The sequence below is a fragment of the Nyctereutes procyonoides genome, unplaced genomic scaffold (assembly GCF_905146905.1).
Source record: "Nyctereutes procyonoides isolate TBG_1078 unplaced genomic scaffold, NYPRO_anot_genome, whole genome shotgun sequence".
NCBI lineage: Eukaryota > Metazoa > Chordata > Mammalia > Carnivora > Canidae > Nyctereutes > Nyctereutes procyonoides.
Window position 1 is genome coordinate 23,100,379 of NW_026575135.1, and position 22,361 is coordinate 23,122,739.

The 22,361-nt window shown below is 51.9% G+C and overlaps 3 protein-coding genes across 4 annotated transcripts; all 3 read left to right on the forward strand.

Moving 5' to 3' along the window:
- Window positions 1-770: 770 nt before the first annotated feature.
- ARID3C (AT-rich interaction domain 3C) lies at window positions 771-8,633 on the forward strand. The gene is made up of 8 exons (XM_055302428.1): window positions 771-864; window positions 1,679-2,065; window positions 3,929-4,001; window positions 5,802-5,985; window positions 6,128-6,417; window positions 7,217-7,399; window positions 7,613-7,702; window positions 8,165-8,633. The coding sequence occupies exons 2-8, from the start codon at window positions 1,751-1,753 to the stop codon at window positions 8,263-8,265; spliced, it is 1,236 nt and encodes a 411-aa protein (XP_055158403.1). The 5' UTR covers window positions 771-864; window positions 1,679-1,750; the 3' UTR covers window positions 8,266-8,633.
- Window positions 8,634-9,252: 619 nt separating this feature from the next.
- Window positions 9,253-15,290, forward strand: DCTN3 (dynactin subunit 3). The gene is made up of 7 exons (XM_055302823.1): window positions 9,253-9,394; window positions 10,652-10,736; window positions 11,394-11,480; window positions 13,039-13,122; window positions 14,086-14,144; window positions 14,729-14,788; window positions 14,976-15,290. The coding sequence occupies exons 1-7, from the start codon at window positions 9,299-9,301 to the stop codon at window positions 15,063-15,065; spliced, it is 561 nt and encodes a 186-aa protein (XP_055158798.1). The 5' UTR covers window positions 9,253-9,298; the 3' UTR covers window positions 15,066-15,290.
- A 1,484-nt stretch (window positions 15,291-16,774) lies between these two features.
- On the forward strand, window positions 16,775-18,844 carry RPP25L (ribonuclease P/MRP subunit p25 like). Of its 2 annotated transcripts, none has more exons than XM_055302231.1 (2): window positions 16,775-16,842; window positions 18,004-18,844. In XM_055302231.1, the coding sequence occupies exon 2, from the start codon at window positions 18,038-18,040 to the stop codon at window positions 18,527-18,529; it is 492 nt and encodes a 163-aa protein (XP_055158206.1). In that variant the 5' UTR covers window positions 16,775-16,842; window positions 18,004-18,037; the 3' UTR covers window positions 18,530-18,844. The 2 variants fall into 2 exon arrangements, with proteins under 2 accessions (XP_055158206.1, XP_055158205.1); XM_055302230.1 differs by having other exon boundaries at window positions 16,802-16,880.
- Window positions 18,845-22,361: the final 3,517 nt, after the last annotated feature.

Below are 22,361 nucleotides of genomic sequence, written 5' to 3' on the forward strand. Positions count from 1 at the left end.
ATAATACCATTCACTCTTCTTGTGTATATGTTTGAAAATTTCCATAACAGAGGGTTACAAGAGCTATTAAAAAAAAAAGTGTCACTATGTATCTGTGTGTGGTGTGCACACCTTGCTGCTGTGGATGTGGAACCAGTTCAGAGACCTCTGAGTGTGTGAATGCAGATGTGTGAGTCCACCAGCATGGGCACGTACTGCACAGGCTGCAATGTGCATGCGGGTGGGGACAGCACTTGGGCTGGGCTGGGGGAGAAGCTTTTGCTCTGTGCAGGCCCTCCACATTCACCTCAGCATCTTGCAGTGATTCCCCTCATGACTACAACCTGCCCAGGCCATCGGCAGGCACTGTAGTGTCCGCTTGACAAAGTACGTGAGACAGGGCAAGCTGTGTGCCTGAACTTGTGACGGGGTGCGAACACGGCTATTTGTGTGTGAGAGCCGAGCTCTGAGTCTGGATTTGGGGGGCTCGACTTGTGGGTGTGGCGGGGCCCTGGTCCAGAGTCCTATGGTGTTAGACTCCTCACTCTCCTTTGAACGATTCCCAGCAGCTCTCCAGCGCCCCCTCCCCCCAGCCTGGTAGTACGGTGGGGGAAACACCTGTTGGGGGGCTGGGAGTGGCAGAGCCCCCCGGGGCCTCTCTCCCCGGCGCCCCCGCCCGCCCTGCCCCTCTCGGGTCCCGCCCCCGCGGCCGCGGCCAGCAGAGCCGCGCGTGAGCGCACCGCGGCCAGAGGAGCGCACGGCTGCCGGAGCGCACGGCCGGGGACCCCGCGCAGGGAAGCGAGCCGAGAACGGGGCTGCCCGAGAGGCGGGCGGAGCAGAGGGAGCGCCGTGGAGACGCCGGGGGCACCGGGGCGCGCCAGGCTGGTGAGTGCGGCCGCGGCGTGTGGGGAGCCAGCCCGCCGGTCCCGGGCTCTGCCCCCGCCGCCCTGTTCCCGCGCCTCCTCCGTGCGAGTCCTCTGCGCCTCTGCCCCGTCTCTCCGTCTGTTTTTCCCTGTCTCAGTCCCTGTTTCTATTTACAGTCTCGCCTTGTTTCTTTCTAATCTCTTCTCTCTTCAGTCTCTGTCTCCTGCTGCGTCGGGCTTTCCTTGTCTCTCTCAACCACTGTCTCACTATTTCTCTCTCCACCTCTGTCTCTGTCCCTCTCTCTGGACTGCCTGTCACTCCAGTCTTGTATTTATCTCTTGCTCCTCTTTCTTACCTTCCCTCTCTACCCAGTATCTCTATCAATCTCATTTCTCCCCACCTGTCTTTCTCTTCTTATCTCTGCCTGGTATCTCTGTCTCTCCCCACCTCTGTCTCTCATTGCCTCTAAGTCTCATCTCTCTTTCTATTTCTATATCTCTCCTGTCATTGTCTCTCCCTTGGACTCGCTCGTGCGCTCTCCTCCCCCCTTCCCCTCCCTTTCTCTGTTTCTTCGTCCTTGTCACCCTCTCTGATCTGCTTGGTCTCTATCTATCCTCTGTCAATGTTCATTTCTGTCTCTTTGGGTCTGGGCTCGTGTCTCTCCTGCTCTTTCTACTTCTGTCTCTTCTCTTCTTCTGTCTCTGTCCATCTCTGAGAAAGCTTTCTGCTTTTTTCTTATGGCCCCCGACACTTCCCTGAATCAATGACCACCTCCTCTTGTGCTGGGGGTTATGGGGACAGCAGGGCCCAACACTCATAATTCCCACCCCTACAGGCGGCCCTTTCCTCGGGGCCCCGCCTGGTGCCAGCCCCCCCACAAGCGGGGGGACTGCGCCTGGAAGCTGTAATGGAGGCCCTGCAGAGGCAGCAGGCAGCCCGACTGGCCCAAGGGGTGGGGCCATTGGTCCCTCCGCACCCACTGCCACCACCACTACCTCCCTTGCCCGGCCCCCGGACCCTACAGGCCCCTGAGGGGGCCTTGGGGGAGGTTGGGACAGAAGAAGAGGAGGATGCTGAAGAGGATGAGGAAGGGGAGGAAGCCGGGGCAGAGGAGGAGGCAACCGAGGAGAGCCATACAGGGACCCGGGGCCCCAGCTCACCTTCCAGCCAACCTCCTGGACCTCATCCCCATGAATGGACCTACGAGGAACAGTTCAAACAGGTAGGACCCCCTCGATGTCAGGCCCTCTCCCCTTTCTCCTCTCTGGGCAAAAGCAATGCCAGGTGATTCTTAACCCCCCTCCCCCCACTGCCCTCTGCAGGAAGGAAAGACAGAAACACAGAGACCTGTCTGGAAAGAGATAGTGGGACTACTGAAAGATAGATAGTGACAGGGAGGGAGAAACAGACATCAGGAGATGAGAGATCTGGAAAGAAGTGCGTAGGCACACACGGAAAGGTGCAGGAGACGCCCAGAAACATGGAGGCATGACAGACTGGAGGCTTTTGGTGAGGCTGGAAGGAAAAATGGAAGGAGTGTAAGTGCTTCAAAAATTCTTTTGAGGGAGTAGGGTCTGGGGAATGGGGATTCCAGTGCCAGAACCATCTCACCCTACCTCCTTACACATCAAATCACAAGGTCATATTTTTCAGCAACCAGTGGGAGGTTCCTGGGCTGCCTATTGCCATCTTGGGAAGCAGGCTGGAGGTTGCCACTTCTTTGGCAAACTGATACATACTCCCCTTATCTCTTCCTGGTCCTATCGCCCTCATCTAAATCCTCTCCTGGCCGGAGTTCTATGGGTGACAGTTTCTAGCCTGTGATGGCCTCTACAGCCGCAGAGTGACTAAAGGGCTCCTGTACAGCTGAGAATGACAGGATCTTACTCATAGAGCCTTAATTTGAGGTTCTTCCTCTCTGTGGGACCCATCTGGATGTTATTCTAAGGTGCTACTTCAGGCTGTCACTATGAAGGTATTATGAAGGGCTCTGACTCTAGGTGTGCTATTCTGGTGATGTTACTCGTAGGATGTTGGTCTTAGGTATTTTCCAGAGGTGTTCATCTGTGGCTAGTACTCTGTGGCATTAATGTAAAACTGGGAGAGTTATTCAGAGCTCTGTGGCTCTAGTGACTGTTTCTCCTGGGTATAATTCTGGGGGTTATTACTTGGAGAGCATATATGTTATTTGTGGGTATCCATCTAAGACTTTGGGCTCAGTTCTTGTGAGAGTGCAGGTCTAAAGTGGATCTCTGGGATTTGCTACTGATAGGTGGTTTTTTATTCTGAGAGTTCTTACTGGGGAATGGAGTGTTGTTACCTACTGGTGTTGCTCAGGGACTGTTATTCTGGGTAAACGACTGTTACTCTAGGAATTGTTTCTCCTGGGTTGTATTTAGGAGGTGATACTGGAGATAGGGCTCCAAGTGACTGGAAATAGTTGGAATGACCTCAGGGCCTTTCAAGTTCTGACCCCATAGGTCCTGGCTGTGCAGGGCCATTACCTCTCTGGCAGCCTCTGTGTGGATAGGTTACTTTCCCTAGAAAGAGATAGACCAGAAGGTAGGCTGAGGGGCCCCAGGTTTCAGTCCAGGAGCTTCTGAGTATCCATTCTGCCTGAGGGATGGGTTAGAGGCATCTCTGGCCCTCATCCCCAGCCCTGGTAAACAGAGATGTGAAAAGTAAACCTTTGTAGGAATGAACTAGAGTGAATGAGTGCCTCAGGGACATCTGTCAGTTTGCTCAGTGTAGTAGTGGTCCCAGCCTGATGTACTCCTTGAGGCTCTGTGCATGCCCTGGAGGGCAGGCTGAGAGCCTCCTAAGCTTCCTTTCATCCCCTATTCCTCAGAGGGATGGTTTGAGCTTCCCAGGGCACCCCTGGCCAGTGGAGGGTCTTTGTGATTATTAGAAAAAAGTGCCCTTACCTGCCCTCACAGGGAAAGAGTCTAATGCCAGGGAGTCCACGTTTCAGACCCTACTCACCCCTTCAGCTGATAACCCTTAATTCAGGATGTAACCTGAGTTGGGATCCCAGGGGGAGGAGGGGAGTCAGTGGAGCTGAAAAATGATCTCAGTCCTTCCCCAGCTGTACGAGCTTGATGCAGACCCCAAGAGGAAGGAATTTCTGGATGACCTGTTTAGCTTCATGCAGAAGAGGGGTGAGTGGGATGATGTAAGGGAAAGACCGGCAACTACCAGTTTTGAGGAAGGGAGACCCCAGGGTTTAGTCCCTAGGTTGGGTCCTCTCTGCAGAGGCCTGAGCTTGGCAACACCTATCCTTTGGGCCCTCAATAGCGTCTTTAACCTCTGACCTTGCCCCCCTCCTCCACCCAGGGATTAATTAGTGGCCAGCCCACTGGTAGGTTAATGAGTGTGGGATCAATTGGGAGGGTGGGAGGGGGAACTAGTGGGGGGCTGGCCTGGGGAGGGGGTTCCCAGGATTCGGGGGCTGGGAATACCTTGTTCCTCTCTCAGTGGCCTTTCGTCCAGCCTTGTCTCTCTTCAGCTTCCCCTTGCTTTAGGTAGGGGACACCCAGGTGCTCCACAGCAGGAAGGACTGGGATTAGACTGAAGGAAGGACTTCTCAAGGGGGTAGGCTGGGGACCATATGAGTTGGGGTTGTGGAGGAGGAAGAATTCCTTTCCAGGAATCTCAGAGCTAGAAGAAAATGCAAGGATCCAGGAGGAGATCTGGGTGGGTGGCAGTCCATCACTTAGGCTTCTCCCCAGATTCATGGGTCCAAAGACTGACTCATTATCTCTCTCTACAAAGCTAATTAACTCACTCGGAGCTTGGCCTGATAAGCCACTAATTAACTAGCTGCACTGCACCCCCCTCCCTTAGTGCAGCTGCTGGTCAAAGTCCCGCAGGCTCCCACTGCAGGCCCAGCACCCCTTTTGGGATCCTTTCTAACCAGGGACTCTCAGTGAGGACCCCTGTCTTTTTGCTTCGCAGAAGGCCCAGTCATTTTGGTTCCAGGGTCCCCTCCCTCTCCTTCCTCGAGGTCTCCCCTCCCCTGGGGAAGTGGGGCCGGGTTCTGGGCAGGTCCCAGCATTCCCTCCATCACCCTCATGCCAGGGGCTCTGCCTCCCTCTGGTCCCTGCCTCCCTCGGCTCCCTCTGCTGGGGGAGGAGGTCCCGCGGGACCGATAATTTCCCCCCATTAATCAGGCCGCAGCTAATTGTTCGGGTCCAAAGGCGGCGGCGGAAGGGGACGGGATCGGTAAGGAATTAACTGGGGCCCATCGCTCAGCGCAGACAGGCCCCTTTGTCAGGACTGGCCAGCGGGGGCGGCCTGAGCTGCGGAGTTGGCGAGGGGGGGGCTGCTGCTTCTCCCATCCGCCATCCCCGGTCTCAGGCAGCCATCCCGCGGGCCGCTGCTTAGGGGAGTCCAGCTCTTCAGCATTGTCAGGAAGTCCTTACTACGGTCTACCCCAGGGGTCTGCAAACTAAAGCCTGCAGCCGGCTGGCCAAATCTAGCCGCCTTCGAGATAAGAATGGTTTTTACATTTTTAAATAGTGGAAAGAAATTAAAAGACCACATTTCAGGACATGTGAAATTTGAATTTCAGAGTCTGAAAATAAAGTTTTTATTGTAACACAGCCGGGCCCATTGCTTTAAACATCCTCTAGACCTACTTTCAAGCTAAATGGCAGAGTGGAGTAGCTGGGACAGAGGCGGTTTGTCCCTCAAAGCCAATACTATTTACTGCCTGGGCCTTTAGGGAAGTTTGCCGACTTCTGATCTAGCTTCCTGTCCTTCCTGCTACAATATAGGGCTTGGCGGCTCTATGGGCTCTGCCTGGAATCCCACCTCCCCATCCCACCCTCTTCCCTTTTCTCAGAGGTCCCGCCCTGTACCCTGGCCTCTTCCAGGCAGCCAATTCTTTCAGTCCTTGAGGATGTCCGCAGACAGGGTCTTGGTCTTAGTGTCCTGACTCTCTGCCCACCTCCCACCAGGGACGCCAGTGAACCGCGTGCCCATCATGGCGAAGCAGGTGCTGGACCTGTACGCACTCTTTCGCCTGGTGACCGCCAAAGGTGGCCTGGTGGAAGTCATCAACCGCAAGGTGTGGCGGGAGGTCACGCGCGGCCTCAGCCTGCCCACCACCATCACGTCGGCAGCCTTCACTCTACGCACCCAGTGAGGCCAGGCTCGCGAGCAAAGGGGGCAAGGCGCGGGAGGGGGCTGCAGGGTTTGGAGGGCCCAGGGGCGGACGTTTCGTTGTGGGCTCCGTGGGCTGGGCCCAGCCTCCCACCCACCCCGCCTCGTCGTCCGCTCCTAGGTACATGAAGTACCTGTACCCCTACGAGTGCGAGACGCGGGCGCTCAGCTCCCCGGGGGAGCTCCAGGCAGCCATCGACAGCAACCGACGCGAGGGCCGTCGTCAGGCTTATACCGCCGCCCCGCTGTACGGATTAGCCGGCCCTACCCCTCGGGGACCTCCCGGCCAAATCTCCGCTCCTGGAGCCGCAGCGCCCGCGCCCACGCCCAGCCCCTGCCCTGCCCCCGGCTCCGCCTCCGGCCTACCCGCGCACGCCTGCGCGCAGCTCAGCCGCAGCCCCATTAAGAAAGGTGTGAGGGGAGAGGGGTTGAGGTTTGGGCATCTCTGAGACCTACTAGGGGTGCGCCGAGATATAGAGAACATTAAAATGCGGCGACCCAGAAGTCTGGGAGACATGGAGGTCTGCAGGCAGCCGGAGCAGTAAGGACTGACAGGGTACTGCGGTTTGCTGACCGCTCAGGTTTAGGGGTACTGAGGTTTGGAGTCAGTGAAGTTGTGGGTTACTGAGGTGTGGGCCTGAAGCTCAGGAAAATGCCCCCCCCCTTTTTTTGTTAAGGTTTTATTTATTTGTTCATGAGAGACACACAGAGAGAGGTAGAGACACAGGCAAAGGGAGAAGCAGGCTCCCTGCAGGGAGCCTGATGCGGGACTTCATCCCAGGACCCCAGAATCAGGACCTGAGCCAAAGGCAGACGCTCAACTACTGAGCCTCCCAGGTGCCCCAGGAAAAGGTCCTTTATCCAGAAGAGCTCCATTCCACATCTGTCTGTGTAGGGCTTCTATTTGCATGTAGTTTTTGCCTCCTGTGAGCTGTATTATTTAATAGCTAAGAACAAGGATAGGTCCCACATTATCTTGGAGATATATATATATATATATATATATATATATATATATATATATATACACACCCTTTGAGCTTTCCAGCTTCAGAGCCTCAAAGCTGAGACTCTGGATTGGGGGGTGGGGTGGGGATCAAACTCAGTGCTTGAGCTTGGGTGAACTCCATTTGTCCCAAGCCTGGGGGGAGAACCAAAGGCAGAGGCTGAGTTGGTTGGTCTAGGAGAGCTGAATGACTTTTTCTTCCAGAGGAAAGTGGAATTCCAGCCCCTCGACTGGCACTGCCTGTGGGCCTGGCTTTGGGGCCTGCAAGGGAGAAATTGGCACCAGAGGAGCCCCCAGAGAAGAGGGCTGTGCTGATGGGGCACATGGATCCACCTCGACCTGGAGCTCCCTCCAGTTTCCTGCCCCGTGGCAAGGTTCCTCTGAGGGGTGAGAAGGGGCTTGTTGCTGAGAGGGCTTGGGCCTGTGCACTGAGGGAGGACATAGGTGTTGGAGGTGGGGCAGAAAGATTCCACTATAGACAACTGTGTGATTATAGATGTCGGGCTGAAGTGGAATGGGGGCTATCTATAAGGATGGAGGGGGGAGCTTAAAAGTCTGAAGTCTGATTCCCAAATGTGACTCCCTGCCCCTCCTGGACAGAAGAGCGGCTGGATGGGCCTCTCAATCTGGCAGGAAGTGGTATCAGCAGTATCAACATGGCCCTAGAGATCAACGGGGTAGTCTACACTGGTATGGGTACTGCAGGCTATCTATACTGGCATGAGGTCAGGGGTATTTTCTCTGGCATGGGGATTTTAGATTTACTCAGCTAGCATGAGGTTCAGGGATATCCAAAGTTGCATGGATAATGTGGGGTTCAGGGGATTTGCTACAATGGCATGGGTTAAAGGGGTGTCTACAATGGCATGGGGTCTAAGGCATGACCTCTCTGGCATGGGTACCATGGGATGTCTGCCTTGTCATGGGCCTATGTACTAATGTAAATACTTCTTGTTTACCTGTTTGAGGGTATCTATATTGGCATAGGTGTCTCCACTGACCTAAGGGGCTTGTCCTCATTGGTTTGTGGCAGGGATATGTGTGGGGTGTTCTAACAATCAGAACACTGACTTTTGTTTTCCTCTTTTGTTTCTGTGCCTACCCACCTCCTGCCTGTGTTTTCCCTCCACCATCTCTTCACCCCTTTGTCAGGTGTCCTGTTTGCCCGTCGCCAGCCTGTGCCAGCTTCCCAGGGCCCAACCAACCCTGCACCTCCTCTCCCTACAGGGCCCCCTTCCAGTGGCTCACCCTGAGAACTCCCGCTTGGAATAAAGAGTCCTGGCCCCAATGCTGAGGGTTGGGGGGAGGAGACATCCCCCACAACTTGATTCTTCCAGGCTGCCCACTCTAGGACCCAGCCTTGGGAGATGATCCCTTACCCACCATGCCATGTAGACTTGAAGCCAAAGAGTTTTCTTTTGATGTTACATCTACCTCATTGTAACGGGAGAGCACCTCCTCCCTGGCCAACCCCAGCAGCATCTACCAGAGTTCTGACCCAGTAACCCTCATCATCTCCTCATGTGCCTCCCTGTGTCAATGTCATCTCTAGGACCCCACCTCTTCAGATCAGACCTGCTTCTCTTCAGAAGCCATGTGAAGGGTTAGGTTGGGTGTTGTGAAGGAGTCGATCCTCAGGTCACATCTGCATAATAAAGCTGCAGTCCCTCCCTCTCTAGTGCCTACTCTTCTTTTTGTTTGGGTCTGGGGTTGGGGAGGAATTACTGGTATACACAGGCTTGTTGGGCCAGGGGTTTTTAGAAGGGAAGACAGAATAGTAAAGTTCCATGAAGGTAGAGAGGCTGGGTTTCCTGAATCAGACTGCCTGAGTTCAAATCCTGATTCTGCTACTAGAGTGTGGAGTGGCTTTGGGCAAGACATGTAATTGCTTGAACCTTAGAAGACGCCTAAAGATTATGGGATTTCAAGAAGTCTCCTACTAATCCATGGGAATGGACTAATCCTTAAATAACAGGTGTATTTATATGGGCAATCTCGGGGGATGGGGTGGGAAACTTCTCTGGTTCCCTGGAATTAGAAGAAAGGCAAGCAGGAGCTGAAAGCGAGGGTGGGGCTTGACTGGTAGCTGTTGTCTAGGTAACCTCCCACACAGCTTTTGACACCTTTCACAGGCCCTGCCGGCCACTTCCGGCATCGGACGGTTGAATCGTGACGTCACTTCTCGTACTGAGGTCCGCCCGCGCACTCGGATTAGCCAGCCTTCTCCCTTTGGCCGGATGTCCCGCCCTCTGGCTGTTCCCCGGCTAGCGCGGGGCGGCAGTAGCTATGGCGGCTGTGACCGATGTGCAGCGGCTACAGGCCCGTGTGGAGGAACTGGAGCGCTGGGTGTACGGGTCGGGCGGGCCGCGCGGCTCGCGGAAGGTGAGCGATCTAGGATCCAGTGCTCTCTTTCTGGGGCCGAGCAAGAGCGGTCTACTGGCATGGTCCTCAGGATGGATGCAACCGCTCCAGTCTCATCGCCTGCAGCCCGGCCTTTGAAATAACAAAGGTTCGAAACCTTCCGGAGCTTATAGGACCCTCGGGGTCCATTTCCATGGAGGGCACTGCGGGTTGTTAGGACCGATTGCGATGAGCCTAGTGTGAACTGTGACTAAGACTCCGCCTCTGTTTTTGCGGGCTAGCTGGGGAGACCTGACACACTGGAGAAGCTAAGAGTTTCAGTAAGAGCTGAAGTCCACAATGGAAGGGCTGTCTTGAAGCCCTGCATAGTTAATTGCTAAATATTGTACAGAAAGAGGTCCATGGGACGCCAGAGGAGTCAGAGCAAAGGTGGATAAGGGTGGTTCCAGGGATGGGAGGTGAGGTCTGAAAGGCAGGATTAGGAGGGAAAGCGGTCGGATACCTGGTGTTTAGATATGGACCAGCACTCCTTCACACCAATGACTGAATTTTGCCAACTGCGAAGCTTAGTTCTCCCAACCCCTGCCCCCAATCCCCTTTATACTATGGGAAGACCTTTTACTGAAGGTGGAGTGTCCGGCATACCCTGGAGTAAGTGCATCAGAGGTAATGATGTCTTCTTGTACATTTGTTGTGGAGTTAGTTGTCACTAGAAGATTGTGCCCCATTTGAGAACTGATTTCTCAAAACATTCGCTCCCTTTGACATCTCTGACACTAAATCCTTGTTTTCTCCTACCTCTATGACTGTTGCTGCTTAGTCCTATTTGCCTCTCCATATATTTGACCCTTGAGTATTGGCATTCCTCACCCTGCATTCTAAAACCTGGGTGAGATCATTCACTCCCATAGCCCCTCCCTCTGTTTGACCATTTAATATTGGAATTTCTCACCTTCTACGCCTAAAGCCTAGGTAGGTTCAGCCAGAGAGATAGAAACCGGTGAATATATAGGATATGCTAATGCCCTATGGACTTTAATATAGTTAATTACCTCCTCAATCAGACTTGAAACTTCCCAAGGACTACATGATTGTCTTCCCCTTCACACTGAGGATTCCTAGAAGGTGGGGTTGCATCTCCTTTAATACAAGAGGAAGGGGCCAACCTACTTTGCTGGAACAAGGAGATTTGGAATCTAAGAGAATGAGGGTTCTTTACCTCTTTCAAGCCTTGAGTCAAGAGGTGAATCTTGAGATTAACTTTCAATCCCTTTACAGGTGGCTGATGGCCTAGTCAAGGTACAGGTGGCTTTGGGGAACATTGCCAGCAAGAGGGAGAGGGTGAAGATTCTGTACAAAAAGAGTAAGTGATTCCATAGGGTGCCTGCCTGCCTGCCTTCCCATGCCTATGCTTCCTGGGACTTGGCCATTGCCCTCCAGCCCAGTAGTCACTGGAATCACCCTATGGGGATAGAATTTGAAGATGTTTCCCTGCTAAAATGGTGAAGTGGGGTGTTGTGCTTAAACTCCAAGCCCATGACAGTGTCCTAAGTTGTGGGATAAGAACTCTGCATCAGAGGTCCTCTTGGTGAAGTAGAGAGGAGAGGTATGGGATTTTCAAAGGCAGAAAAGAAATTAGGCACTGAGAGCCCCAGGCTTTTCCAGCCATACCTTTTTGATTATGTCAAAGCAAGCAACCTAAAAAATCAGAAAAAGCTCTGGCTTGTCTTGGTGTCACTGAGAGGCAAGGGACCTTCCACCTTTTGTGAAGATAGGTCAGCAGGTGTGCCGAGGGCCCCAAGATGGTGGAGCAATTGTGTTCCCAGCTATAAATGCTGAGGTTAGCCAGGAGGTGGTCAGAGGGGAGAGATGGGGAAGTGGGGCCTGATGGAGGCCTGCTGATGGACACTGGATGTTATCTCCTCACTCAAGGCTCTCCCCAAGGTTGACCACTAATATCCTTCATAAGATTCCCCCCTCCTCAGCCCCATTCCATGTTTCCATCTTGCTTCTTTTCTAGTTGAAGACCTGATCAAATACCTGGATCCTGAGTATATTGACCGCATTGCCATACCTGATGCCTCTAAGCTGCAGTTCATATTAGCAGGTAGTGCTGGACAATGTGTGTACATGCATCTGGGGATTATGGATTGTGGGGGGAGTTGGGCACAGAGATGGCCTCCCTGCCAGTCCTCTCATGGATACAGCTTCTGTCTGGAATTCTGGTCTAGCCCTGGGCTAAGGACTGAGGTCTTCCTGTGGTCTTCTAGTAGGCCTTGGGTGTGGTATAATTCTGAGCCAGTTGCAGGCCATGGTGCCAATAGCAGTGGGAACTACTTCAGTGTTCTATCAAAGGTCTGTCTCTATGATTTTCCTTCAGAACCTTCCTAATTTCTGCTCACTAGATAGAGGAGCTTCTAGGAAAGGGCGGGAACAGAGAGCATTGCTTTTGGGAGAGGTGAGAATATTGGCACGAATTCCAACATTTTTTTCTTTCATGTGAGAAAGCACTGGGATTTCAAAGTTCTCAGCAGGACCTATTGACTTGGCAATGTCTCCTACTCAGTTTAGTCAGCCACTCCATGAGGTAGGGTTTGCCAAGTACCTGTGTTTGTTCATTCATTCAAAAGATGTTTAATGATTGATCATCTACTGTGATCCAGACCATCCTTGGTGTCAGGTAACAGTGGTGAACCAGAACATTCCTGAACCATTGCCGTGGCTCAGGTACCCAAGTTCAGGAGATCTTCTCCTACACTGACTCTGGAGTCCAGCCTCTCCATCCCTCCCTGGCCACTGCCTCAGTGTCTGTCCCCTCATACGTGAATAGTTGCAGTCTCCTAAGTTCTCTTCCTGACCCTAGGCTTTCCCTTCTTGCATGTGATCCAGTATCCTCCTCCCCAAACACATCTCCAACATGCTACTTTGTCTACTTTGGAATCTCAGCATCTCCATCTCTCTCCTTGCTAGGATAAAATCCTAATTCCTTAGCCTACCATTCAGAGCCTTCTATAGTCTATAGGTCTACCTTCCCATGCAGTTGTTTCCTGTGTTCTCTTTACTCCAGGTCAGTCAGTTGAATTATTTTTCCTATGTGAATTAAAAAGCATTCTTGCCTCCAAACATTTGACATTAACAGTGATCCCTCTGCAATATGCTTCCCACTCCCTGCAGTCATAATCACCCATGCAAGGTCCAGTCCAGTGCCTGCTCTTTTCCCTGGGCTCTGCTACTACTGTCCCAGCTCTCTAGAAGCTTGTAATTATCGCTGTCTCTCAGGGCCAGTGAGCAGAACCTGCCTGATAGTCTGTCACATGTCTCCTCTTTCATACCTTCTCAGAAGGCTTTGGGTGTGGAGACCTAGGTCTGAAGGATGGCGTCAGAAGGACTCACTGAGTTTGTTGATAGGAGGCTAGAGTAAGAGGCCTTAGAGTTACAATGTTAAGAAAGGTGGGATTTGGAGAAACTTAGAGGCTTCTTGGCCTCAAGAAGTGTCATACCAGAGGCATCTAGGAGAGGTGGGGACAGAATGGGGGAATGAGCAGAGTAGCTGCTCCATGCTTCATGACTCAGCCATGTCTCCTGGCAGGTTCTTAGCCCCTTGTATAGGAATAGCAGTGCCTATGCTTGCCTCACTGCCACTGTCTTGTATGTTTATGCCTCAGAAGAGCAGTTTATCTTATCCCAGATTGCACTCCTGGAGCAGGTGGAGGCCTTGGTGCCCATGCTGGACAGCGCTCACATCAAAGGTACTTATGTGGGGCTCTAGCTCTACTATTCTGCTTGGGGAGGTGGATGGATGGACAAGTCTTCCCTGTGCCTTAAATTACCTGGGTTCAAGCTAAGTCTGCTCCTTTTCTTTACCCTCATCCTGTCACCCACAATGGGAGTAAAATTTCCAGAGCAGAATTCAGTTTCAGAACCTCAGACAGTTTGGACCTAAGGATACTAGTGTAAGTCCAGCAACCCCCAACTCTGGGTACCCCTTCTACCTTCTTCCTCATTCCTCAGCATCTGTTCTACAGGGTGCTGTGTAGCCCAGATTTTACTGTAAGAGTTCCCGCCAGGCATGTGAATGTGTGTAAATTCTTCCCACTGCACTGTTGAAAGCATTTCCTGGGCCTGAGTTTTGACAAGCAGACAGTGACTTTAATTGAATCCAGATATCCATCTTGTCTGTCTCCGGAGGTATTTTTTTCCCAGTTCCCCCTCCCTACCCCTGATCAGCTATCTGCTGAGGGTCTGACACACTTAAGCTGTGGGCCCAGCATGGTGGCCAGGGCTCTGGGTGTTGGGATCCAGGTGTCCAGCTTAGGAACCTGGCATTCATCTTCAGCCCACCTCAGACTCTGTCTTCCAGGCAGACCTAGTCCCACTGGGCTGAGAGCAAAGAGACAGATCCCATGATAGGCAAAGGTTTCTTTACTTCACCCTGCTTACAGCACTGGGTGGGAAAGGAGGGGCAGGGGCAACTCTGGGGACCTCAAGGTTTTGTTTTCTCCTAGGGGCCTGTATCTTTGCCCCCTCTGGGTCCTAGAGTAACTGGGGTGGGGAGGGAGCCTCACCACCTTTAGCTGCAGTGGTCGATGAAGCCTGGCGTTTGCTTAGCTTCTCCACTCAATATTTTAATCCTGCTGAAGACCTAATAGACTATTGAGCAGTCCCGGGGGAAGGCACAAGCATCATCAGGCAATGCGTATTGTGTTTTACAGCCGTTCCTGAGCATGCTGCCCGCCTGCAGCGCTTGGCCCAGATCCACATCCAGCAGCAGGTATGGGAGGGGAGAGGACTGGAGGGGAAAGTAGAAGTGGTGAGGCTCCTAGTCCCCAGCCCTGCCACCTGCGAAAGCAGCCTCAGGCTACCCTCATGTCAACTCCAGGGGAAACTTGAAGGTTAATCCTTTATCTTCCATCTCTTGGCTCTCTGAGTAGGACTATTCTGAGACACCAGAAGGTTGATGATGGGAGGTACCCAGGAATTTCTGGGGATGATGTGTCCTTGGCTATGGGTGCAGGAGCTGGTTTTTTTTTTTTTTTTTTTTTTGTTTGTTTTGACTATTCTGAGGCCTAAGATTAAAGTTCAAAGAGGATTCAGATACAGGGGACAGGAGAGAGGACATATACAAGCAGGAATGTTTCCTTAAATATGTGATCCATTCCCCCTTAGGACTGCTGTTGGGGGTCCCTATCCTGGAGCCTGAAAGTGCCCCATTAGAAATTTGTTCCATTTGGCTCTGGAGTTAAACACTACTTTTTCTAGGCTTTATGGGGAGTGAGGGTCCTTGATAAGGCAGAAAGTTAATGGGAAGTGGGGTCTTTATCCAGCTTCTTTCTCTGCCATATATTGGCCCCATAGGACCAGTGTGTGGAGATCACTGAGGAGTCCAAGGCTCTCCTGGAGGAATACAACAAGACTGTATCCTTTCTGCTCAGCCAGTCCCCTAAGAAATGCTGTCCAAAGCCCTGTCATTTTGTTCTTTCTCCAGCTCTCTCATCCCATCCCAACAAACCTGTCTATTCCCCTCCTCTCCAACCCTTTGGCAGATGTAAAATCTCTCCACTCCCTCATTCAGGCTCTTGTTTTCACCTTGACCTGCTACCAGACAATGCTTCTCTCCAAGCAATTTGTGCAGTGGGATGAACTGCTTTGCCAGCTAGAGGCCGCTAAGCAAGTGAAGCCAGCAGAGGAGTAATGGCTGCTTCCCATTCCAGGGTGGGCCAGGACGGCAAGGCTCAGGACTCAAAGTGCGAAACTGCCTTTGTAACAGGGCAGAAGCAGCTCTGTATTGGATTCACAACCTACCTATCTGCATTCAGGTGGGGCTCGGAGGTCAGAGGTCTGGCTACTTGAGGTTTGCTGTTTGCACTCCCTCCCCACATTAGTGTCCTATTCCAGTAACAATAAACTATAGAAATCACTGGAGGAGTGGTGCTAACTTCCTGGTCTAGGATGGGAATGATGGTGAGGAAGGGGGTGGTAGAGGGCAGAATTGCCAGCCTTCTTAGTGGTTGAACCAGGAGTTCTACTCATCATAGTTTGGCTTTCTGGGAGATGTAGAGCTCTCAAGACAAATGCTCTCATTTGATTGATATCAGTGGAACATTTGTTTGTGCATCCATTTATCCCACATTTATCAAGTATCCTCTAAATGTCAGATCCCATGTTAGGTGGGGAGGACATGATCCCTGCCCTACACAGACTAGCTGGGGAGACAGTGAAAGAAAAGTCATCCCACCAATCAGGCACTGGGTCCTCTAGGGTACAGAAGAAAAAGGGATGGGGGAGGCAGCCCTGGAAGGTGATGTGCAGTGTATTTGAGAGCCAGGGGAGAGCATATGCAAAGGTAGAGAGGATCCTTGAGGTTTCTCTCTTGGGAGCTTACTTGGTGCTATTAAGTAGGAAAAGGATGCCAGAAGACTGTTGGTTGCTGGGCTTTGGGCTCAGGGGTGGGGATGGGCAATGTGTGTGTATGGAGGGGTGTGGTTTGCTGGGCTGGAGAGGGAGGGAGCCAGATGATAAAGAACTGAGCCGGGAGATTGGTGCCTCACTCCACCAAGTGTTTGCTGCCCCCTTGTGGTCATAGGGAGTGCTGTGGCCCCAGACCCCTCTTCAACGAACTGCCCGCCACCCAACCTGCACAGTTTCACTAGCCTCTCAAATTAATCATGTCTTAATTCAGACTGAAACTTTTAGTCATCCTAGACTCTTCTCTTCTTCTCAGTCCAAACAGTCACCAACTCCTCACTAAACCTGCCTCCTAATATCTCCCAACTTAATGTACTTTTTTCTATCCCAACTGCTATTTCCTTTAAATTCTCTGAAACATTTAACAAATATCTGAGCGCCTATTATACGCTGGGCACCATACAAGTCTCCGTGGACACGCCCCCGGCGCCCCATGGTCCTTTCCTTGGCGGTGGGGGTCCAGTTTCCCCACTCCCACCCGCCTTGGCGGCAGCCAGAGTGTGTGCACACAGACCGGTGTAATTGGCCCCTGATGAAAACCCTCGGTGGCCTCTTGCCCTCAGAATGTGGTCGAAGCTCAGAACTCGGTGACCAAGGCTCTGCCTCCGCGCAGCAGCAGCCACTGTAAACGGAACCTCTTGCCCCCCGTCCAAAATGAAACCCACTGCTTCGTTTCTGCTATTGCGGTGGGCTCTACCGCTGACGCAAGCCCTGCCATCTCGTCAGGGCCGGATCCTCTCCATCTTTGGGACGCGAGTCTGATGGTGGCTCCTCTCCGCTGGGTTCTTCTGTGCCCCTGCCCCAGGGCGTAACAGCGGAGGCGGCCTGCCTGTTCGTGGTCCCGGGGCGTCCGGGCTCCCCCGGCTTTCCCGCGGGGGCTCCGCGAGCCCTGCCCCTCGGGCCCCGCCCCTGCCCGGCGTGCGCGGCCCCGCGGCTTCGGCGCGCGCTCGGCCTGCGCGCCATCTTGGCTCCAGATCGACTTGGAGGCGTGCGCAGCCCCGGCGGTGAGAGCTGGAGCTCAGCGGGGTCGGGGGTGCCTGAGGTACAGGGAGGAGACGGAGGCTGGCTCCCTGGTCTCTGCGGCCTGCTGGGCTTTGGGGTCCGCTCGTGGCGGTGGAGCGGGCGGAGCTGTGGGCCCCGCTCCAGGAGTAGCCCCTGCAGCCCCCCGCGTCGAGCCGGGCCTTCCGAGTTCCAGTGACCTGGGTTGGGGGCCTCGACACGGAATCTCAGGGTAGTGGGTGCTCGGCCCTATTCTGAGGACCCCCAAGTTGGGGAGGGGTACAGTTCTGTTTGAAGAGCATTGCACGAGGGCTCTTGTCTCTTGCCAGGGAGCTTGGGGTGTAGTAGGAACGTCAGCGAGCGAAGTGAGGGGCCTTGTCCCTGCCTTAGAGAGCTGTGGGTGAGGGGCGCTCCGGCTAGTTTGAAGAAGTCTAGGGCAGGGGTGTAACCGGGACACGGTGCAAGAGCACCAGGCTTGGGGGGTCCCAAACAGACCAGGTTCTGCCACTGACAAAATCCAAAGGCAGAGTGATGGCGAAACAAGAAAGGAATTTATTTCAGTGGGGTTAGCACTGAGAAGACAGCAGACTAGACTCAAAGACTGTCTTCAAAGAAAAAAAAAAAGACTGTCTTCAAAATGCTGACTATTTCTAGGTTTATTTATATAAGGAGAATGTGGGACAAAGGTAGGTGCAATGGGCAGTAAAGGGCAGGTCCATCATTGTCTTAGGTCCAATCAAGAGGGGGATCCTGCTGGCCTTAGGGCCGTCCTTATTGCTCCAGGGGTAGTTTTGGTTCCCTTCAAGGGATGGGATGCTTTGTCTGCAGGGTGTTTTGCCTGAGTTAAAAGTAAGCTAGAGGAGCGCCTGGCTGGTTCAGTAGGTAGAGCATGCAACTCTTGATTTTGAGGGTCATGACTTCGAGCCCTACATTGGGTGTAGAGCTAGAGCTTACTTAAAAAAAAAAAAAGATAGGCTGGAGATGCCATAGGCATCTGTGCTGAGAAGTGGGGGTGGGGGAGAGGGGGTGGAGTGTGTGTGTGTGTGAGGGGTTATAGTCCTGTTCCTGGTAAATATGGGATGAGGAGCAGAACCATTTGCTGGAGAGCTGGGGCTGGGGGTGGCTTGGGGCACATTGCCCAACATTCATCTGATACTTCCCTGCAGTGGGCCGTGAAGTCCAGACACCACAGCAAGTGGGATGGAGCACTATCGGAAAGCTGGCTCTGTGGAACTCCCAGCACCTTCTCCAGTGCCCCAGCTACCTCCTGATACCCTGGAGATGCGGGTCCGAGATGGCAGCAAAATCCGCAACCTTCTGGGGCTGGCACTGGGTCGATTGGAGGGTGGTAGTGCACGGCATGTGGTGTTCTCAGGTTCTGGCCGAGCCGCAGGGAAGGCAGTGAGCTGTGCTGAGATTGTCAAGCGACATGTACCAGGCCTGCACCAGCTTACCAAGCTGCGCTTCCTGCAGACTGAAGACAGCTGGGTGCCAATCTCACCTGACACGGGCCTGGATCCCCTCACAGTGCGCCGCCATGTACCTGCAGTGTGGGTACTGCTTAGCCGGGACCCCCTAGACCCCAATGAATGTGGCTACCAGCCTCCAGGAGCACCCCCTGGCCTGGGCCCCACATCGAGCTCCAGCTGTGGCCCACGACCCCGAAGAAGGGTTCGAGACACTTGGTCCTGAAGATCTGCGGAGCAAGCTATTTTCCAGGCATGACTATCTAAGAATGGCTTTACCTTCTCTGAAGAGCCTCTTGTAACTGCTCAACATCCCCAACAAGACCTGAATCTGCACAAGTGGGCCTCCCTGTCGGGCTTCCCCTTCTGTCTGGTGTGTGAAAAGGGACTGCTATGAAGAGTACAGGTGTGCGGTCTCAGCTGGGTTCTGGATTGCTTAAGAAGGGTTTACTTGGCATTCTACCTGTTGTGCCTCTGTTCTTTATTCTGACAGAGATCCAAGGAGTGGGTTAGGAAATAAAGGTTCTGCCCATTTGTCTGATGAGCATCTGCTTGACCTGCTATGTGGAGGTGGGATTAAAGTAGGGAGAGTCCCTGTACCCTCTTCCCTACCCCAAGTTCAGGGACATTTTTCTTTCACTGCAACATTTATTACAGTTTAGTGGTTAAGGTCATGGTCTCAGGTATTGACTGCCTGGATCTGAATCCTGGTTCTGCCATTTGCTAGTAAGTTACTGCTCTGGACCTTGGGCAAGTAGTGCTCTGAGCCTTAGTGTTCCCATCCATTATAACAAGATATATGTGGTGCTTACCTCATAAGGTTGTTATGAGGATTGAATATAGAAATATACACCTATGACTCTTAGATACCTCCTGGGCATGTAGTACTATGTAAACGTTAATTGCTATCATTAATGACTTCACTTACAAACATGTTTTTTCTATCTTAAAAACATAGCTCATGGGACACCTGGCTGGCTCAGTTGGAATATCATGTGGCTCATGATCTCAGGGTTGTGAGTTCAAGCCCCATATTGGGTGTAGAGATTACTTAAATAAACTTAAAAAAACAAAACAAAAAAAAAAAAAAAACAAAACCCAGCTCAATCTGATATCTCCCCTCCAGATCTCATTCTTCATTTTTAGCGGTTGCTGCTCCTTTTCTGTCTCAACTTGGCCTTAGATTCTGATTCACCATGGTAAGGTCAGGGGCATGAGGAGAGAGGTGATGATTGCAGTGGTCACCAGGAGTCTGCAGGGACCAGAGCAGGATTGTGAGCAGTGGTAGATTCAGTAAAGAGTTGAGTCAATTGGATTTCCCACTAGACTTTGATGTCTTGTCTAATGTATCCAGTAGACTGAGTGTCCAGTCACCAGGAAAGCACAGACTTGGAGCACTTCTGGGCTCACATTATGGCATGGAGGGCCCAGTAATTTGAGAGTGTTGATGTTCGGCTGAATCTAGGTGGGAAGGGTTAGGATGTTGGGAGAAATGGAGGACTGGAGGCCTCAGTAAGGGCTTTGGGCAGGGGTGAGGGGACCATAAGGCCAGAAGGCTGTGGTCAAGCTTTGAATCCTGTGTCCTATGCTTTCCAAGGTAGGTTGCCCAGAGTGATAGGGAAGGCTGAGGGAGGGGCAAGGGATGCAGATTCAGGGGATATTAGAGATAGGAAACGCTCTGAATAGATGCCCAGCCAGCCCTCTCAAATACAGAGGGTCAAGGAACATCTAACACACCCCTAGAAGCTGTGGTAGACTCGTGTCTTGCTAGCAGCAACTGCCTGACTTCTCCCCATTCTGTTTGTGTCTAACTCAAGTTTTTGCTCCTTCCTAGCTTCTGCATGTTGCCTTTTCTCTAAGCATCTCCAGTTGTGTGTCTTCTACCATGAACAGCTGTCCGAGTGTCACTAGTCCCCAGAGCTTTAGGGCCAGGCCACTGGCCAACTGTTCATATGTGGCTCAGCATCCTATCCTGATTCAGCATGCAATGGCCATGGTGGGATGATCACTTGGAATAAGCACATTGACTGGTCCTGAACAAATGATTCAGTTAGGTGGTATCACAAGGCCTGGAAGTCCTAGGAGGGGCTCCCATTTGGGCAGCTTATTAAGGCACCACCTGGGAACTCCAGGATGATGGGATGATGGGAGGGGTTGTGTGAGGGAAACTGAGCTAGGGTCAAGTCTCTTGGGGGGAACAGCATCTGCAGTTCAGAGAATCAGGAAATAGGCCACAAGCTAAGAGAGGGATGACTAGTGATTCTGGGGGACTTTCCCTCCTAGGTCTCTACAGGGCCCAGTTGGAGCCTAGAGAAAATTTTAGGGAGGGAACCAGAGAGAAGATAGGCCTTTAGAGTCAGGAAGCTTGACTCAACTTAGAAGGGAGCATAAGAGTTGTGTACAATTGCTGATTCACTTTCTTCCCACTTCTTTATCCACTCCAGTGTGGCTTCTGCCTCCATAATTTCTTAGAAAAGATTATACCTTGGTATGAGGTAAGGAAGTAGAGACAAAGAAGTGGGATTATGAATGGGAGGACACAGGTATTAAATAGTTATAGAGGAATGTGGGATACAGAGAGTTTTTTCTTCATTTTAATGATTTAGAGATTTGAGCACATTTGTAGGCTAATGGAAGAAGCTAGTAGAGAAAGAGATTAAAGATGCAAGATACTGTGGATAACTCAGAACAAGACTCTAAAGGGTAAAAGGGAACAGGACCCAGAAGCATGGAGGTATGGGCCTCCCAATGGGGACCAGAGAGAGGCCTCCCTATTAGTTCCCAGGAAAAGAGTTGTAGATGGGTGTGCATGTAGATAGCTGTGGAGATGAAGGTGGGACATGAGGGAGTTTAGGTTTCCATCTCCCCTTGAAGCAGGAATCCAGCTCTGCTGCTGAGACTGAAATCAGGAGGCTGGTGGGAAGGCAGTATGAGATAATTGTTGCAGGAGACCTAACCAGAGGGGTATAGGAGGATGACCAGGCCCAGCTGAGGCTGGTAACAATGAATTTGTAGTGTTTTCAGAGTGAGCTTCAGCAGCACCCATAGGACAGGTGAGGACTCCGAGAAATCACTGTTCCATTCTTCCAGACTGAGGTTAAGACTGGCAGAAATGATGGAAGAAGAATGAGACTAGCAAGGTGTGGTGAAGGATCGAGGAATCCAAAGTGGGTCAGGAGAGAAGTGAAGATAGAAAAGGGTGGGGGTCACTGTCCTGGAGATCCACATGGAAATGTTGGGTGGGGTGGGAGGAAATGGAGTAGTTGAGAAAACTCGGACAGGACACTGCTGTTATACCCATATGTAGGGCTATCATACCAAAGTATCACAGACTGTGTGGCCTAGAACAACAGAAATTTACTGCTTGACAGTGTTGCAGACTAGAAGTCTGAAGTTAAGGTGTCAGCAGGGCCATTTTCCTTCTGAAACCTATAGTATAGGAGAATCTTTCCTTGACTCATTCTAATCTCTTTTGCCATCAGTTGTTAGCCTTCTTGGCTTTTAGATATATCACTCTAGTCATTCATCTTCACATTTTCTTCCCTTGTGTCTGTTTCTATGTCCAATTTTCTCCTTTTTATAAGGAAACCAGTCATATTGGATTAGGGCCCATCCTAATAGCCTCATTTTATCTTGATTACCTCTATAAAGATCTTATTTACAAATAAAGTCATACCCTTAGAATATTTTCAGGTATTTGGGTTAGGACTTAAACATATCCTTTATGGAAGAACATAATTCAACAGTAGCTGAAGGATGAGATGGAAGAGTGAGTGGATTTGAGAGTTTTAGGACCTGACTGTTCTTGGTTGTTGGCATGAGTGTGGATAGCTGGGTGGCCTGGAGGGAAGGTCACTGAAGTTCAAGTTAAGAGGCTGGGGCGCGTAACAGTGTGTGTGTGTGTCGGGGGCAGGAGTTGGGCACCTGGAGTCATCCAGGATGGAATGTGCAGAGTATTCTCACTGCCTGTTTTAGAGGCAGCATGTAGGTGATTTTGTTAGCTTTGACATGGGGACTGAACACAATGTGCCTGGAGGAGTTAAATACCTTCCTTGTGC

Excerpts from the sequence above, each read along its gene's own strand:
- DCTN3 (XM_055302823.1), top strand. The coding sequence starts at position 9,299 with ATGGCGGCTGTGACCGATGTGCAGCGGCTACAGGCCCGTGTGGAGGAA. Across the intron at positions 9,395-10,651 it reads GGCCGCGCGGCTCGCGGAAG|GTGGCTGATGGCCTAGTCAA; the intron begins GTGAGCGATCTA and ends ATCCCTTTACAG. Across the intron at positions 10,737-11,393 it reads GAAGATTCTGTACAAAAAGA|TTGAAGACCTGATCAAATAC; the intron begins GTAAGTGATTCC and ends CTTCTTTTCTAG.
- ARID3C (XM_055302428.1), top strand. The coding sequence starts at position 1,751 with ATGGAGGCCCTGCAGAGGCAGCAGGCAGCCCGACTGGCCCAAGGGGTG. Across the intron at positions 5,986-6,127 it reads GCCTTCACTCTACGCACCCA|GTACATGAAGTACCTGTACC; the intron begins GTGAGGCCAGGC and ends GTCCGCTCCTAG. Across the intron at positions 7,703-8,164 it reads CAACGGGGTAGTCTACACTG|GTGTCCTGTTTGCCCGTCGC; the intron begins GTATGGGTACTG and ends CCCCTTTGTCAG.
- RPP25L (XM_055302231.1), top strand. The coding sequence starts at position 18,038 with ATGGAGCACTATCGGAAAGCTGGCTCTGTGGAACTCCCAGCACCTTCT.